This window comes from Chrysemys picta, chromosome 2 (genome assembly GCF_011386835.1).
Source record: "Chrysemys picta bellii isolate R12L10 chromosome 2, ASM1138683v2, whole genome shotgun sequence".
In the NCBI taxonomy this organism is placed as follows: domain Eukaryota; kingdom Metazoa; phylum Chordata; order Testudines; family Emydidae; genus Chrysemys; species Chrysemys picta.
The window spans coordinates 81,853,005-81,870,608 of record NC_088792.1 but is presented as its reverse complement, the minus strand read 5'-3'; the positions used below and the strand labels follow the sequence as shown (position 1 = coordinate 81,870,608).

Here is a 17,604-nt window from a genome sequence, read left to right as displayed (position 1 = left end):
GAAGGTGCCATACCAGTGGCATTCGGGAGGTACAAGTTTACTAAGCTCTTCGAGAGATTTTTCTGAGCGGTACTCCTGCAGTGAAATAAAGATGCAATTAGAGGAGAGAAAGCCTTTGAAACTGACCACAAATAATGTGAGAAAAAAATTACTAGTCAACAGGTTTTTTGTTTTCTATAAAAAAACTGTACCTACTACTTAAGCCAGCCTTATGTATTAAAGGTAGTACTCAGAGAACCCAATCAGGCCCAGAGATGCTAGGTGTTGCAAAGGACTACTCCTGGGGGGATTCTGCACTACTGCAGGGGGCGTAGAATTCATATAGTCTGCAGATTTCTTTGATCCCCCGCAGAAAAAAAAAATTGGGAAACAAAAATCTGAGGGGAATACGAGCTCCTTCCCTGGCAGCCTGGGGAGTCTGTTCAAGCACCCAGAGCAGCTAGCAGAGTGTAAGTCACAGTGGTGAATGGGGGCGGGGAGGAGAATGGGTGTGCGTGCAAAGGAGCGATAGAGACTCTGCCCCCTCACTTGCTATTGTGCCTCGCCAGGAGTGGAGGGGTAGGGCTTTGGGCTGTTTGGAGGTAAGCATGAGGCAGGCTCTGTCCCCTGAGGCAGAGCAAAAATGTAGCAACCTGCCCTCATAGTTGTTAATGTTCCATTCTTAGTCAATTCCCCCAGCAGTATAAAATGTAAAAGTTTTAAGACTCCTTTACATTGCCAGAGGGGTGTAAAGGAGTATTATTGTAAATGACAGTAAGGGAATCCTCAGCTAGGAAAAGCTATGTGCCTTCTCGCTTTTTTCCTGTGCCAGAGTGGCACAATTACCCATTTAAAAATAAATAAATAAATAAAAGAGAAAGACTGAGGGCAAATAAAATGTTTATTAAGCAGTCAAAACATCAGGACAAACAGAATCAAGTACTTCCCAAAGTAGCCAACCAGGATTATAACTGGAATGCAGGGTATTGGCTACCAAGTATTTGTAACTTAACTTTCTCATGTTCAGGAAATGCTGAATAGTGGTCACCTTTTTCAAAAGTTACCAAAATAATTGAAACTGGTGTGGTTATATTGTATTATTTTGACAAATAAAATATGCAGAATTTTACAGAATTTTTAATTTTTTGTCTCAGAATTTTTAGGCACAGAATTCTCCCAGAAGTAAAAGACAAAAATATACTGCAAGCCTTGACAAGCTCACAATCGTAATATATTGCTAAAGAATCCTGTAGGTTCCTTCCTTTATCCTTTAGTACTTTGCTCTTATTAGAGCAATGCTTCCAGCAAGATTAAATTACTACTGAGATATGAGTTTACAATGAAAGGACTGTTTTCAGTGGTTTAAACTGAAAAACTTTGAGTTGAAATTTTTCATGATGGTTCTCAGCTCAGATGCTATTTTTGGAACTACTCTTGTGTTTGAATTACAGTGTTGAAAACTAGTCCATTTTCTATCATTACAATAATAGACAGTTTACATTTTTGAAGATCAGATGCTTCAAAAACTCAAGTTTGTATTTTGTACGTAACTTTCAATGAGAAATACACTTTGTGAAGTATGATTTTTTCCCAGTCAACTTTTTCAAGATTAAAAAAAACGAAGACTGCTCTGCACATGATGTCCGCATAAATTGAGAATAAAGTGTCTGAATCAGTATGGTATCTGCTCAGTGAAAAACAAACTTGCACTGAAACAGCCAGGGAAGTCCATACTTGGGAGTTAAGCAGTCTGTTAAGACAAACCTATTGTGGTCACTCAAAAAATAAAGAAAAACTATGTAGTCAAAAGTCTATTTTTTGTACTGCTATATCCATTAGTGTTGTGATTTTTTGCCAATGTAGTTAAAGCAGTACAACCCCCATAGCGTGGACACAGCTATTCCTGTGTAAGTGTACCACTCTAACTATAATTACACTGATTAAAGTGGTTTGTTTATAGATCTACGCTTGTTATGAAAAAAATTAAGCATGGACAATCTTCTCTGCCATTCACAATTGTGCAATATCTCTAGGAAAACTACAGCAATTGCTTACATAGAAGAATTTATATGAAGTACTAATGTGATTTAAGTTAGCAAAATAGAGTTCTTACCTGAACAAAGGCAACGGTAACAACAATGAGTATTGCCTGAACAGAAATAAAAGCAGTTCATTTTTTGAAATTCCAAATATCAGGTAGAGTAAACAGTCATATTAGCTCTAGCTTAGTTATATTTGCCAGTACACGTAAAGCTATACTACCTGAAACAGATCCATTATTTAAAAAAACAGGGCAACTTATACCAGTTTTATCATTATGTTGGGGAACATCTAAAACCTTCATGCAATTGGCTTACAGAGAAACAATTTCAATGTGAATTTCAAACACATGGCAGATACATGTTTTGAACAAGGAGATTCAGCATTTAGAAAAAAATTGCTGTTTGCACTACATTTCTAAAAGGTGGCAACAGGCAGATGTACACAAAGGTACCTGAGAGGTACATAATCCAACTGGTATACTGGTCATGTTCTTTTCACTTATACCTATATCTATATGAATGAAGAGATGATTACAGAAGTGCTGGAGTTATGTACTATAACTACTGGAAAAAAGAACCAACCAAGATACTTACAGCTTTGCAACCAGAAATGCTATTTAATTACTCTAAGGAATATATTTAAGCCTCCCTTTTGAGATATTAGTATACTTTTGTAAACAAAGCATTGTGTATTTTAGTGTGAAATGTATATGTTCTACACCCCTCCATAGCATGGTTACTCTCCAGAAGTATTGATTTTCTTGTTGAGGTTCTTTGTACTATTATAGACCAGTTACTCAAAGCTAAGGGGCTGGACAGATTTTTCTGCACTTTCATCTAAAAAGTTATTACAAAGCCCCTCTAACAGCTTCCAGAAGATATATTTTAGCAACAAGATTAAGAGGTGGATTAACTAGGAGGAGCCAGACAACAGAAAAACAATTATGAGGAGATGTAATTTAGCTGCAATTGTTCTCTGTATCCTTAGGTAATTCAGCCCCCATGTTCACCCACTGATAGCCACAGGTACATTTCTGATGCTGTAGTGCAGAGACTACAGCCACCTCCGTTCCCTTTTCCTTTACCTTGCTCAAGGGGACAGATACACTAACACCATCCATTAAAATCCCAAGGAGACTGGTCAAGCCTAATTGAACTTTGATTAAGTACACATAACTTATTGGTAGATAACAGAATTAGATGTCCATGTAGAGCATTAGATACTATAGAACATCCCAAGTGAGCACTATGCTTAAACTACAGAATTGCATAGTTTGTCATCTTCACGTAGAAGTAGTCAGATTTTTAACACCTAAAGCTGCATCTTTCTATCTAACCTGCCAGAGTTAACACTAGAAGTAACATTTCTTATGAGAAAAAGGCAGGTGGTCAGCCTAAAACCAGCTCAATTTTGTACCTGCCACCTGTTGATCTCTGATATAAAGGACACCGCAATTTACCATTGTTGTCTGAAATGTACTCATTGCCATGTTGGTCCCAAGTTATTAGGAGAAACAAGGTGGGTGAGGTAATATCTTTTATTGGGCCAACTTCTGTTGGTGAGGGAGACAAGTTTTCAAGAAACAAAGCTCTTCTTCAGGTCTAGGAAACAGCAAAATGCAAGGTGGAACAGACTGCTTAGTATAAGGGACTGAACTTCTTGGTCTCCATGTTAGTATGGTATCAAGTTCTGTGGTGGGGCAGAAGAAGAATTCTTCCACAATGACACCACCACCTACAATTACCACATCCCCACCAACAATCAAAGAAAAAAGAATCACCTGACTGGACACCACAGAGCGGATGAAACCGCACTCTTGATCATTACATTGATTGCTTGAGAAAAAACTGGACTGCAAAATCCTTAATCAGATCCACCATGATCTCTCCACCACTGAGGACAGCCATACAGTTCCTGAAATCTAACCACCAGATAGTGATCAAACCAGCAGACAAAAGACACCATTATAGTCCTCAACCATGACGACTATGTTAGCCAGGCCATCCAACAACTCTCCTATACCACTTACTAGAAAGAACCCGAAAACCACTCCACACCACAATTTACCCAGGAACTTAAAGATACAAAATCCTTCCCCAAACAATGCTAAGAAAGACTCTACAAACTCATCCCCCACAAACCCATCCCAGTGACCTTCTACATGCTTCCCAAGATACACAAACAAGGGAACCCAGGCAGACCCATCATATCGGACCACAGCACTCTTACTAAAGAAATACTGAAACTCACAGAAACCATTCTTAAACCACTCAAAAAAAAAAGGGGGGCCAACTTCCTCTACAACAACTGATTTCCTGCTCAAACGCCACAATATTAAAAACCTCCTTCAAAACACCATCCTTGCCACCATAGAGGTCTTCTTTATACAGCAACATCCTTCACAATGATGGCATTATTGCCTGCTTCAAATATTTGCAACATGGACAACCCTCAGATATCCACCCCAAACTCATCCATTTCATCCTCACCCATAACAATTTTACATTCAACAGTAAGCTTTGTCCAAAACCATGGAAACAGTCATAGGTGCTAGGATGGCTCCCCAATATGCCAGCCACCTTTGAAGTAGTAGTTCTGCACAAATTCACCACAAAAACAGTGACACACCAAAGATACATCAATGATATTTTCATCCTCTGGACAGATGTCAAACTTCCTCAGACTTCCACCACAACTTCAACCACCACTACCTGTCTACTAACCTCTCTCTGGATCACTCCTACACTAGCATCAACTTCCTGGACACCACAATCGGCTTTAACAATGGAACCCTACAGACAACCACAAACAAGAAATCCACAGATCACCACACTTATCTTTGTAGTTCCAGTAGCCACCTGAAACTCAAATAAATCTGTTATCTACAGCCAGGCACTCAGCTATCACAGAATATGCACCAAGGAGAAAGTCCAGTATATACACCTTGACACACTTAAAAATCACCTTTGCCAAACAAGGATACCACCAGAGAAGTAGGCCACATCATGAAACAAGCCACCCAAATACACCAAGAGAACCTGCTTCAAAACACACCTGACTGCACACCTACCAATCCACATTGAAACCCAGGTTCAATGGGAACCCCATCCTGAAAGAAATCTTTCCTGAACCCCCACATCTGGCCTTCAAACAACCCCCCAACCTCTCCATCAGAAGCAAACTCCCCACAGACCAGGACACAACAACTCAAAGTGGCACCAGACGCTACCAGAAAAGATGCAAAACCTGCAGACATATCTCCACTGCTACAATGGTCAACACCCCCCCGCCCCACAATACACCTTACAAGACCCATGGATCCTACACGTCTATCACAATACGTGGTGCACCTCATCCAGTGCACTAAATGACCTAACAATTGTAGTGATTGTCTAGTTTCACCCACATACTCTTGAATGAACCAACACAGGAAAATAAGATTAAACACTTGAGCGTGAACACTTTACACAAAGCAAACACCACATATCTGACCTTTCAGTCCTGATCCTGAAAAGAAACCTGCACAACATTTTCAAAAGACAGGCCTTGGAGCTTAATATTCTGCTAGACACCAAAAAAGTCATGGACTGAACAGAGACACTATTGTAATAAGCCATAAATCCAACTTGTAACCACTAACCCCCTCTTTGTGTCTTATGACTGCAGAGGTGTTAATGGGCCATTATCTTTGCTGCGACATGGAGTTCCTTTCCCAGACCTGAAGAAGAGCTCTGAGAGGACTCAAGCTTGTCTCCTCACCAGGGGCGGCTCTAGCTTTTTTGCTGCCCAAATTATGGCAGGCAGGCTGCCTTCGGCGGCATGCCTGCGGGAGGTCCCGGTCCCACGGATTCGGCATACCCGCCGCCGAATCCGGTGGACCTCCTGCAGGCAAGCCGCCGAAGGCAGCCTGCCTGCTGCCCTCGCAGGGACCGGCGGGGCGCCCCCCGCAGCTTGCCGCCCCAGGCATGTGCCTGGCGCGCTGGTGCCACCACTGCTCCTCACCAACACACTGATCCAATAAAAATACTTTTTTTTAAACCACTTCACCCACCTTATATCACAATTTACAACACACTTAGGACACCACTTTTTTGAAGTCACTAGAAGTGACAATTTCCTCCTTACTGCAGACAGACAAATAATTAGCAATATTTTATTGGCCCACTAGTGTATTGCTTATTTCACACTTATCTACAGACTTCTACAAAAAAAAATTCCAGGTAGCATCTTCAGCTCTTTCTGGCTAGATGAAAATGAGAAAAAAATAATTGAAATGTACTTTTATGATGCTGATGACTCTAGATTGCCTCTTTCAAAGAACTTAATTAACATACCAACAAGGAGTCTCTTAATAGGTCATTGATAGGAAGTATGGTTCAATTGTCTAATGCAGCCACAATTTAGGATTAAAGGCCAGTAAGAGATTTGGAACATATATCCTATCAAAGAGAAATACTGGACAGATTGACCTGTTTTATTGCTACCTTGACAGTTGCAAACAAACACCTTCAGTATTTTTAGTTCATCTGGCATTTGTTTTAATTTAGTAAATGTTGTTCATATACTTTGAGAGCTAGTCAATATATTCGTCAAACACATTTTAACAAATGCAAGATCTAGTTTTAACAACTGTACATTGTGGAAAAGATTTTCCATTTGCAATTAAGAATAGGCTGTTACTGAACAGCAGCATGTAACTTGTCTTATAAGTTAGAAAGGAGTGATACAGTGCACATTAACTTTAATATTCCAGTGTTTTCCAAGCTAAATGCCAGTTTACTGGAACCTAATACCCATTTTTTAAAAGTGAAACCCAAAGACAAGGCAAATTTCAGTTTCTTACCACTGTGATACTGACAGCATCATCAAACTGATGCATTACAATACTGATGACCGCAGAAGCCAGGAGAAGCATAATAAGAGGATTTTTAAACTGAAAGTAAAAAAAGGAAAAAGTAATTCAGCAACACTCTGGAAGAATAACTACAAACACTCCCTCTTGCAGCAAGTTTGAGATGTTGCCTTTGGGTCAAGTTGAACTAACTGAACCAAGTTTCTGTTTAGGTGAGTGATTTAGAAACAGGTCTTCAAATGGTAGAGATTTTACTAAAACAAGTGTGATCTTCTTTAATCTCTGAAGCGACCTGAATGGCTCTTTGGGGAATACAGAAATTCTTAACAGTATGAAAGACAACAGTAGATTTGGATATGGAGATCTCTTAATTTCCATCTTCCCAGGATGAGTGTAATTTTTTTGTATCTGCAAAAAGAACAGGAGTACTTGTGGCACCGTAGAGACTAACAAATTTATTTGAGCAAAAGCTTTCGTGGGCTACAGCCCACTTCTTCAGATGCATAGAGTGGAACATATATTGAGGAGGTGCGTGTGTATGCGCATACACACACCATGAAAAGGTGGTCACATAAATACCACCCTATCCCAGAAACCTACTGACCACTATACTTCCCTACATGCCTCCAGCTTCCATCCACGACACACTACACGATCCACTGTCTACAGCCAAGCTCTAAGATACAACCGCATTTGCTCCAATCCCTCAGACAGAGACAAGCACCTACAAGATCTCTATCAAGCATTCTTAAAACTACAATACCCACCTGCTGAAGTGAAAAAACAGATTGACAGAGCCAGATGAGTACCCAGAAGTCACCTCCTACAAGACAGGCCCAACAAAGAAAGTAACAGAACACCACTAGCTGTCACCTTCAGCCCCCAACTAAAACCTCTCCAGCACATCAAAGATCTACAGCCTATCCTGAAAGATGATCCCTCACTCACAGATCTTGGGAGACAGACGTGTCCTCGCTTACACAGACAACCCCCAAACTTGAAGCAAATACTCACCAGCAACCACACACCACTGAACAAAAACACTGATCCAGGAACCTATCCTTGCAACAAAGCCCGATGCCAACTCTGTCCACATATCTATTCAAGTGACATCATCATCATAGGACCTAGTCACATCAGCCATGCCATCAGGGGTTCGTTCACCTGCACCTCTACCAATGTGATATATGCCATCATATGCCAGAAATGCTCCTTTGCCATGTACATTGGCCAGACTGGACAGTCTCTACGCAAAAGAATAAACTGACACAAATCTGACATCAGGAATCATAAAATTCAAAAACCAGTAGGAGAACACTTTAACCTGTCTGGTCACTCAGTAAGAGACCTGAGGGTGGCAATTTTGCAACAGAAAAGCTTCAAAAACAGACTCCAACGAGAAACTGCTGAACTTCAATTGATATGCAAACTAGATAAAAATCAACTTAGGCTTGAATAGAGACTGGGAATGGCTGAGCCATTACAAATATTGACTCCATCTCCCCATGTAAGTATTCTCACACTTACTATCAAACTGCCTGTACTGGGTTTACTTAATTGGCCTCTCAGAGTTGGTAAGACAACTCCCACTTTTTCATGCTCTCTGTATGTGTATAAATATCTCAATAGATGTTCCATTCTATGCATCCGAAGAAGTGGGCTGTAGCCCACAAAAGCTTACGCTCAAATAAATTGGTTAGTCTCTAAGGCCTTGGCTACACTTACCCGGTAGTTCGGCGGCGAGCGATCGAACTTCTGGGTTCGACTTATCACGTCTAGTCTGGACGCGATAAGTCGAACCCGGAAGTGCTCGCAGTCGACTGCGGTACTCCAGCTCGGCGAGAGGAGTACCGCGGAGTCGACGGGGGAGCCTGCCTGCCGAGTGTGGACCAAGGTAAGTTCGAACTAAGGTACTTCGAACTTCAGCTACGTTATTCACGTAGCTGAAGTTCCGTACCTTAGTTCGAATTAGGGGGTTAGTGTAGACCAAGCCTAAGGTGCCACAAGTACTCCTGTTCCTTTTGCGGATACAGACAAACTTGGTTCCCATACTTTGCGGTGTCAAGGCAGAAATATGCATTTAATTTTTAATTCATGTTCTCTTATTTTATTGTACATACAGATTTCTTGTTAGATACGCATCATGCTCGCTTCAGATCTATAGGAGCCAATTCCGTGGGTGCTCTGGGGCTGGAGCACCCACAGGGAAAAATTGGGGGGTGCTCTGCACCCACCAGCAGCCAAGGTCCCCACACCGCCCCAGCTCACCTCACCACCTCCTCCCCTGAGTGCGCTGCATCCCTGCTTCTCCTCCCAGCGCTTGCTGCCGCAAAACAGCTGTTTCACGGTGTAACAAGCTGTGGGAGGGGAGAGAAGAGAAGCGGGAATGCGGCACACTCAGGGGAGGAGGGCTTGCCTCTTGTAATTTTTTTTTTTTTTAATTGTCTTTGTCTTATCTACTTTGGGGTCCGTACTTTACACAGGGCATGAAAATCTACCCAACAGTCTCAGAGACATATATGGAATTATATAGGATCACCTAGAGGGGGTGATTTATGTTCACATTTTAGCCTCCAGAGAACTCTTAATTATTTCAGCTCCAGTTTCGTTAGACTACTCATTCATGAATGTGAGATTCAGAAACAGACTAAGACCTTTGTGTATTGCTAAATAATAAAAGGCCTTACAATATATAAACCAGCTATTTTACACTACAGGATTCCCAACTGATCACTGTACTAAGTACCCATTTCTATGTTTGTATCAGAGTAAGGCCATGAAAGCGGAGAACTGAAGACTGGAGAGCAAAGTACTAAAAATTAAAACCCAGTGGAGGGAACAACTGACAAAGGCTTCTAAGCAAAGGTGTTCTTTGCAAACAACTCGCACTTTAGATCTGATAAACTCACTATACCAAATACACGATACAGGATATTTATCCATAAAGAATAATGCATAAGGTATCTAAAGAAAGCTCATTACTGGTCAAGATTCATAATTATTGTGAGATGTATACATGGGTAATATTTAAGGAATAATGTATTTATATTGAAAATATGCTTTATGGACTTTGAATTAAATTAGTCACCAGCATAATCTGTCTTTGTGATGGCTCATTTTGGGTGTCACCCTGCCCTGTTTAGCCAGTGATGCAATGCAAGGCTCAATTGTTTAGCCTTGCACAACACTAAAACTTTGTTTGCAGTTGTATCTGCTTGAAATCAAAACCATTTTAAGATAAACAAAAGGAACTATAAAACAAGACAAGGGTTTACCCTGTTTATGAATAGAATCAAAAGACCGATTTCAGTATAGCACAGAGGAAGGAAGGAGAAACACTCAATGTATTCACTAAGAAACCCTTTGTAGAGCAGGGGTGTTTTAATTCATGTTTGGATCCTGGTTCTTGGGAAACCGGCCGTCTCTGAATAATTGGGGGGGGGGGGGTGGTCAGGAGAAGGAGAGGAGAGGGACCTACTTTGAGATAGAAAAAGTAACTATATAAATAAACATAGAACAAGGTTTACTTTGTGATTTTTATTGTAGCCATTTGTATCCACCACACTCTTGTTTCTAGTCAAATCTTTATTCTCTCTTAAATAAACCTACTCTTGTTTTACTATGAGTGTTCACAAGTGATGTGTAGTTTACAGGAGTGGTGATTTAAGGCAAAACTGGTAACCTATACCTTTGGGTGTAGAGGATCTGGGATTTCTGCAAGCAACCAGTGTCAGGGGCTGGATATTACAGGGGAGCAATTCAAAGGGACTCAAGAATTGGGGTGTAGCTATTGTTAACCTGCAAGGCAAAGACAGGGCAGACATAGCCCAGAGGAGCGTGCTTGAGTGACTGAAAGGCTGGCTGGGTGCCACCAGGTACAGGCAAGACTCCCTCTGACTGAGGTCAGGGGGGTAACAAGGTGACAGTCAGTGAGAACTGCCACAAACTCACCTGAGAAATGTATTTTTTCCATAGTGGCTCATCCTCACTGATATCAAACTCATTCCATCCATGGAACGTCCGCCTATGACAAACTTCACAGTTTTTTAAGCCATTCTGAAGATCAGCCTATTGGAACATGGAGAGAATGTGCAATTACTGACTCCACACAGCACATACTGGTGATAAGATAAAAAAATTGGCGGGTTACAAGCAGCAGCAAAAAAGTTAAACTCTTCAGATTACACAGGGATGGTATATACACAAAAGAGCCCACAAACACTATAGTACAGGATGCTGCTCCACATCCATAACAGATTATACCTCTTCTCTACAGAACCCTCCCACCCCCCCCCACCCCATCACACCCAGATGGGTTGCCAAAATGTATTCGGCATTCAGGCTCTTGAGGATTATGTCAGGGGCTCAGTGACTCAGCTTGTCAACAATTTGAGAGTGATCATATTCTGAAAGTACTGGTCCCTTACTGGCCAAAAACTCCATCCATTTCATATTAACCAAGAGAGCATGTGCACCTTTGGGATCAAAGCAGCAGCAAAAGACCATGTACCCTGAAAGTTGACCCAAGATTTACAGACACAAAAACCTGGTCAGAGTTAGCACCCTGAATAAGGAATTAGGAGACTGCTTCAACCTCATGCTGTTTTCCCAGTCCTCCTTCCTCCACTCCTCCTTTTATTCTTCAATGCTTAGCCAGTCAGCCATAGTGATCGTTTGCCATTCGGTTCGATCCGTTCCTGCACAACCGCAAAGGCTTGACAGCCTGAGAGTCCAACACTGGAACAGACTTGATGAACCCGTGTAATAGGGGGTCTGCCTTTGTGCTGCCTCCACCCCTTGGTGGGTGGAATTTTATCCTGGATGTTACAAGCCACCCCAGTGAACGCTGTTCTCCAGGATGTCTTGTGGCATCCTTGTGACATGTCTGAAAAGTATAAGGCTCAACCTGCAGACAATGGTCTCTATAGCCTGTAGGCCCGAGCAACTATAAACATTTGTAATACAGATGAAGTCATTCCACTTTATGCCCATGTCATAACTATAAAGGGAAGGGTAACAGCTGTCCTGTGTACAGTACTATAAAATCCCTCCTGGCCAGAGACTCCAAAATCCTTTTTCCTGTAAAGGGTTAAGAAGCTCAGGTAACCTGGCTGGCATCTGACCTAAAGGACCAATAAGGGGACAAGATACTTTCAAATCTTGGGGGGGGGTGAGAAGGCTTTTGTTTGTGTTCTTTGTTTGGGAGAGCGGTCGCTCTCGGGACTGAGAAGGACCGGACATCAATCCAGGTTCTCCACATCTTTCTAAACAAGTCTCTCCTATTTCAAACTTGTAAGTAAATAGCCAGGCAAGGCGTGTTAGTTTTCCTTTGTTTTCTCAACTTGTAAATGTACCTTTTACTAGAGTGTTTATCTTTGTTTGCTGTACTTTGAACCTAAGACTAGAGGGGAGTCCTCTGAGCTCTTTAAGTTTGATTACCCTGTAAGGTTATTTCCATACTGATTTTACAGAGATGATTTTTACCTTTTTCTTTAATTAAAAGCCTTCTTTTTAAGAACCTGATTGATTTTTCCTTGTTTTAAGATCCAAGGGGTTTGGATCTTGATTCACCAGGAGTTGGTGGGAGGAAGGAGGGGGGGGGGGTTAATTTCTCCTTGTTTTAGATCCAAGGGGGTTGGATCTGTATTCACCAGGGAATTGGTGAAGGTTTTTCAAGGCTTCCCAGGGTGGGAATCCATTGGAAATGGTGGCAGCGGACCAGGGCTAAGCTGGTAGTTAAGCTTAGAAGTTTTCATGCAGGCCCCTACATTTGTACCCTAAAGTTCAAAGTGGGGATACAGCCTTGACAGCCCAATATACAAATGTTGGCATTGTGTGGAAAGCCTACAGCTTTGTCCAGTCTGAGCAGCGTCATCGGCGTAGTCAAGGACCTGACGGAATGCTGCATTATGAAATCCATTGCCCGATAAAAATCCATTGCCCGATGAAATCCATTGCCCCATTTGCAGGGGCCAAAATGCAACCTTGCCTAACACCAGATACTGATTTAAAAGGCGCTGTCATCCAGTTCCCCAGATGAACACAGACAGTGATTCTATTATACAGCTCTCTAATCAAGCCCAGCAGAGTGGTAGGGACATCTATGCCCTTTAAGGCTTTCTGTAACGTGACACTGTCTACTGAATCAAATGCAGCCTTTCAGATCAACATATGCTACCTGCAGGGGCTTCCTGAACTCATGATGCATCTCCAACAACAAGCAAAGGGCCAAAATGGCATCTAACGTGGACCTGTTCCTCGTAAAGCCTGACTGTTGGGATGATACTGCTGATGTAGCAAAGAGGCTCCAGGTGTGCCAGAAAAACATGCATGAACACCTTCCCTGCAACGGAGAGCAAGGTGATCAGCCTGTAGCTCTTACATTCACTGCATGGTCCCTTGCCCTTATAGAGTGAGATCACAATACCATCCTTCCAGGCGGTTGGCAGGGTTCCAGTTCTCCACACCGGATGAAAGATGGCCAGAAGTGATTCTGCTACAGGATCAATGGTACATTTTAGCAGCTGTGAGGGGATGCCATCAGCACTGGCTGCGCATCCATTTTTCAGTTTAGAGATGGCACACTTTACTTCATCCAATGTTGGTGCATTGGTACAAATGTCTGGATCCAGAACCGCAGTGACTGCCAGATCATCCAGCTCTGAACAAGTGGTAGCTGGAGGATGGTTCAGAACACTGTGATAATGTTCCACCCATCCTGAGGGCTGCTAAAGTGTTTTAAAGGATATTTGGGGGATAGGTGAAGGAAAAAAAGTGGTGCAGGAAACTGGTGCAGAAAATATGGTGTTTCACACACACACAAAAAAAAGGCCAACCTTTCCTGTCAATACAGAGCCAATATTCATGGCCTTACAGCACTTGCACAACTCAGAACACTTTACAGTTGAACAAGTCCAACACATGCTGGATTTTTAAATTATTTAAAAAAACTGATCAAGTTAACACAACTGCTATTCGATGTCAAACTAAACTGTCAAATGTAGTCAAGTTGCTACAAAATATATTTCATTTCAAGAGCATGTGTACAAATAGACATTTTGCCAGTGCTTCCAAGGAGGAGGAGAAAAACATTTCTTGGTAGGAGAATACAAACAAAGTGAGGTCTCACAAGCAATTGGCACTTCCAATGCAAAATATTTGCCTTTTTAAACTAAAAAAGTCAAATTTATAATCTTATTCACAAATAACTGCAGATTTAAGTCACTGCCAAACCTGACTGATAGATGCCTGCTTCAAGAATAACGTCTACAAAGTAATTTTAATAAAAATATTTAAGAAAAGCCATAAAGGAAAAATATTTTTAAAGCCTTTAACATCTTATTAAGTCAGAAAGCCTAGTCTGAGCAGTCTGTAAAAAGAACCGAGCAATTCTGTTTATTTTTTAAAATATTCTCAAAGGCAGTGATAAAGGTACCTGCTTTTTCTTTCATGGGACTTGATTTTTAGATGGCAGAGTACTTTCATTATGAAATTTTAAAAAATATTTAAGCTACTGTATGAGACACTTGCTCATAATGTCTACTTTATTTGGAAATGGTGCTTGAAATTTTAATGAAAGGTTTCTCAAAACAGAGTTTCAACTGCCAATTTAAAAAACAAAACCAAACAGGCTTGCATTCAAAATAGCTAATAGTTGAAATCAAGCTGAAGGCCAATGTTTGTATCTATTTGCATACAAGAGTATATTAAATCTGTCCTTGAATAGCCTCTTAAATAGTTGCTACTATAGCAGTGTTGTAGTAAGTAAATCGTTAAAAACAAGACTTACTTGAAGAATGCTTGCAACTTCACTTACAGGCAATTCACTTGCTTTTTTTGAAGTCAGTACAGGAATCATTGTCTCATTGTCACCATTAGGTATTTGTTGAAAACCTGCAACCTACGATACAAAAAGCGCAACTGTTAATATTGGTTTCAATAATTACACTCCAGTGTGATCAAATCTGGCTAACTTCAGGATATCGCTTCCCGGCTCTCTGAGCTCTGGTCAAGTGAAAAAATCTCTCCATTTCAACAGTCAATGGAGCACTCATTTTTTCACTTAAGTGAGGCGTCCAGTAACTATACAATATTGTACTATAAAAATGCAACTCAAACAAATAGTTGTATTAACTTTGAGAAAGCACATTCAAAAATTCAGAGCTTAATGCAGTGACAGTGCAATATAAAAGATTAAGTGCATGACTGTCAGAAGATGTCATTTTCATGCCATTAAACAACAAGTGGCAATGTTCCACTGAGTAAATCCTAATGATTACATGTATGTATAATCCTTTAGCTCACTATTCTTAATGGTTGAGCAAAACCGAAGTCATTCAGACAACTCCCTGATGGATTTCACTCCATGCTCTATGTCCCCTGCTGGCTAATTCATGAAACGTATCCCATATGTTGCCTGTTCTTTAAAGCAGGGTACTGAGAAAATTTAAAAAGTTTTTGTAAATGAACAGTTATAATATGCAAAAAGCCTACATCAGCCAGTATTCTAATCAGAGTCAGGTGCGGTAAGTGTCTCATATCATAATTCATAAACTGTGCAGAGCAGTAAGATGTTTAGCATTGTGAAATATCAGTAGTGTGGGTCAGCACTGTACTGAAGATTCTTCTTTCTGCTGGCAAGGATATTTAATGGAATTGCAGAGAAGGTAAATTATCTATTAAGGACTGAAAGCATTTCCTGCCACCCTCCCACCTCCCCTTCCCAACCTCCCCCCCCCCCCCCCCCCCCCCCCACCAAAGCAGTTTCCTCCTCCCAAATTAAGAATTCAGGCCTTAGTTGACAACCACTTAAATTGCTAATGCCAGTTTAGCAATTTCTCAATATCAAGAAATTCAAGATTGCAAATTACGTATTTACAAATGTATGCATTATACACACTTCTAAAAAGGCACACAACACCTAGATTCCTTTATGTACAGGAAGTAGCCGTTCTATACAGTTATGGTTGACAGTTGCCTAAAGCAGATATTTGAACTTATGGAAACATCTTCACCTCTCCCTTCCACCCAGAGAAGAGATCCCACAGTGACATCTTCATTTCCCCTCATATCTGCTCTCTGTGCCAGCAGCAGTGTTGCAAGGAGCAATCCTCAACATACCATCCATAGCACCAAAGTCAATTCTGCATCCACTACTCCCCTTCGACATAGCCCTTAAAGCATTTCTAAGTCCCAATAAGCATCTATGAAGTGATTAATGTCTCTTCCACCCCACCTGCCAAATGAGGACACTTGTTCAGAGGCATCCTTCTACCAACAGCAACCTTGTCTCAATGGTGATCCCTCTAGGCAGCAGGTTACAGAGGCCACTGTACCTCTCTAGTGGATTAATTTAAAAACCTCTCCTCTACAGGGGGAGGTTTGATTTTCAGTTGTCCTCCTGGGAATGGCAGTAATATCTTTATCAGCACCACCTTCTTTGCAGGAATGCAGACTAAGTCTTCCACCAACAAGATGGAGGCAGAAAAAAATGTCACAGGAAGAGCTGGAGACTCATGGAATCCATGACTTTCATAGGTAGCATTACAAAGCTACTTCTTTGCAGAAAATAAAAGATTAGAGTGACCTTGGATTTATGATGCGCTATCAAGTGTACAAGTGATTAATTAAAAGGATACAGTTGCCAAAAGCAATAAGAAGTTGTCAACTGGATTGGAATTTTCATTGCCCGTAGGACTTTTCCACTACCCCAAGTCAGGGTGCCTGTAGAGATTTCTAAAGCAACACACGCTTTCCTTGGCCCAGTTAGTACCAGCAAACCTTCCCCTGCCCCAAGCAGCTTCCCAAGTCATTTGTCATCTACTCCCCAGCCTTCCCAGCTTCCCCCAAGGTTCCATACCTTGAGTCCTACTCCCAATCCAAGGCATACCTTCCTGTAGGCTTTTTAAAGTCACCAGGAGCTGCTGTGGCTTTTAAGTCTTACTAAGGTGGTGAAGTGATGGCCACAGACATGCCTATTTTGACAGCGAGTTGAACATTCTCCGTTGGGTTCAGAAAGTTTGTTTTCAACTGATGGGTTAATCATTTTCAACACCTGGATAATTGGGAGTGGCTCTGTTTCTCTGAACATGACATATTGGCATATTGTCCATCAATAGGTAGAGCTGCATAATGTACAAGGTGAGGCTGGCTAGGACTACTACCAAGCATTGTTTCAGACTCTGTATGAAGAGGGTAGATCAAAAGGAAGAGTCTCATACAGGAATAGCAAACTCTTATATAGATGCTTGTCTGTCACGCTGAGGATTTTGTTGGCTCCTGCAATTTGGGAAGAAAATATATTCTAGGACTTCCTTGGGAGTTTCTGTTGTAGATTTTTCCCCCCCATGCTAGGGGAACAGTCCCATCTAGAATAACCTTGGTGTTGGTACAGATTCCTATGCTACATTTGATAATGAGGGTTGATGCCTCCCTTCATTTTCGTGCTCAAAGCAAGGATCATACTGCTAGATAACGAGCCACTTGCTTTCCACCAAGTAGCTTTTCCCTAGGAGGATAGGAAATACTTGGTTTGAATGGCTTCAGTCAAGATTTTGAGGTTTCTATGTAGTGTCCTCATTTGTATGGGATCTTTTGGAAGGAAGTCCCCTTCTCAAGGTATGGCTGCATCTCAATAGTGGAGCAGCAGCTGCACCCACCTTCAGATTTAGGAATCTCCCAACTTAGTTGTTTTTAAATGTAACATTTTAGTTTAACATTTGGTTTTAACC

The 17,604-nt window shown here is 41.3% G+C and overlaps 1 protein-coding gene across 10 annotated transcripts in view; it reads right to left on the bottom strand.

The window, feature by feature from the left end:
- Positions 1-17,604, bottom strand: part of ATP2C1 (ATPase secretory pathway Ca2+ transporting 1) — a 126,346-nt gene that overhangs the window by 52,833 nt on the left and 55,909 nt on the right. For 9 of the 10 annotated variants that reach the window (XM_065583607.1, XM_065583611.1, XM_042841358.2 and 6 more), the window contains 5 exons: positions 14,664-14,774; positions 10,826-10,942; positions 6,866-6,955; positions 2,093-2,128; positions 14-75 (listed from right to left, as the gene is read on the bottom strand). In XM_065583607.1, the coding sequence (XP_065439679.1) occupies positions 14-75; positions 2,093-2,128; positions 6,866-6,955; positions 10,826-10,942; positions 14,664-14,774 (416 nt within the window). Of the gene's footprint in view, positions 1-13; positions 76-2,092; positions 2,129-6,865; positions 6,956-10,825; positions 10,943-14,663; positions 14,775-16,109; positions 16,765-17,604 lie in introns of those variants that run through there. The other variant, XM_065583610.1, reaches the window with a different exon arrangement.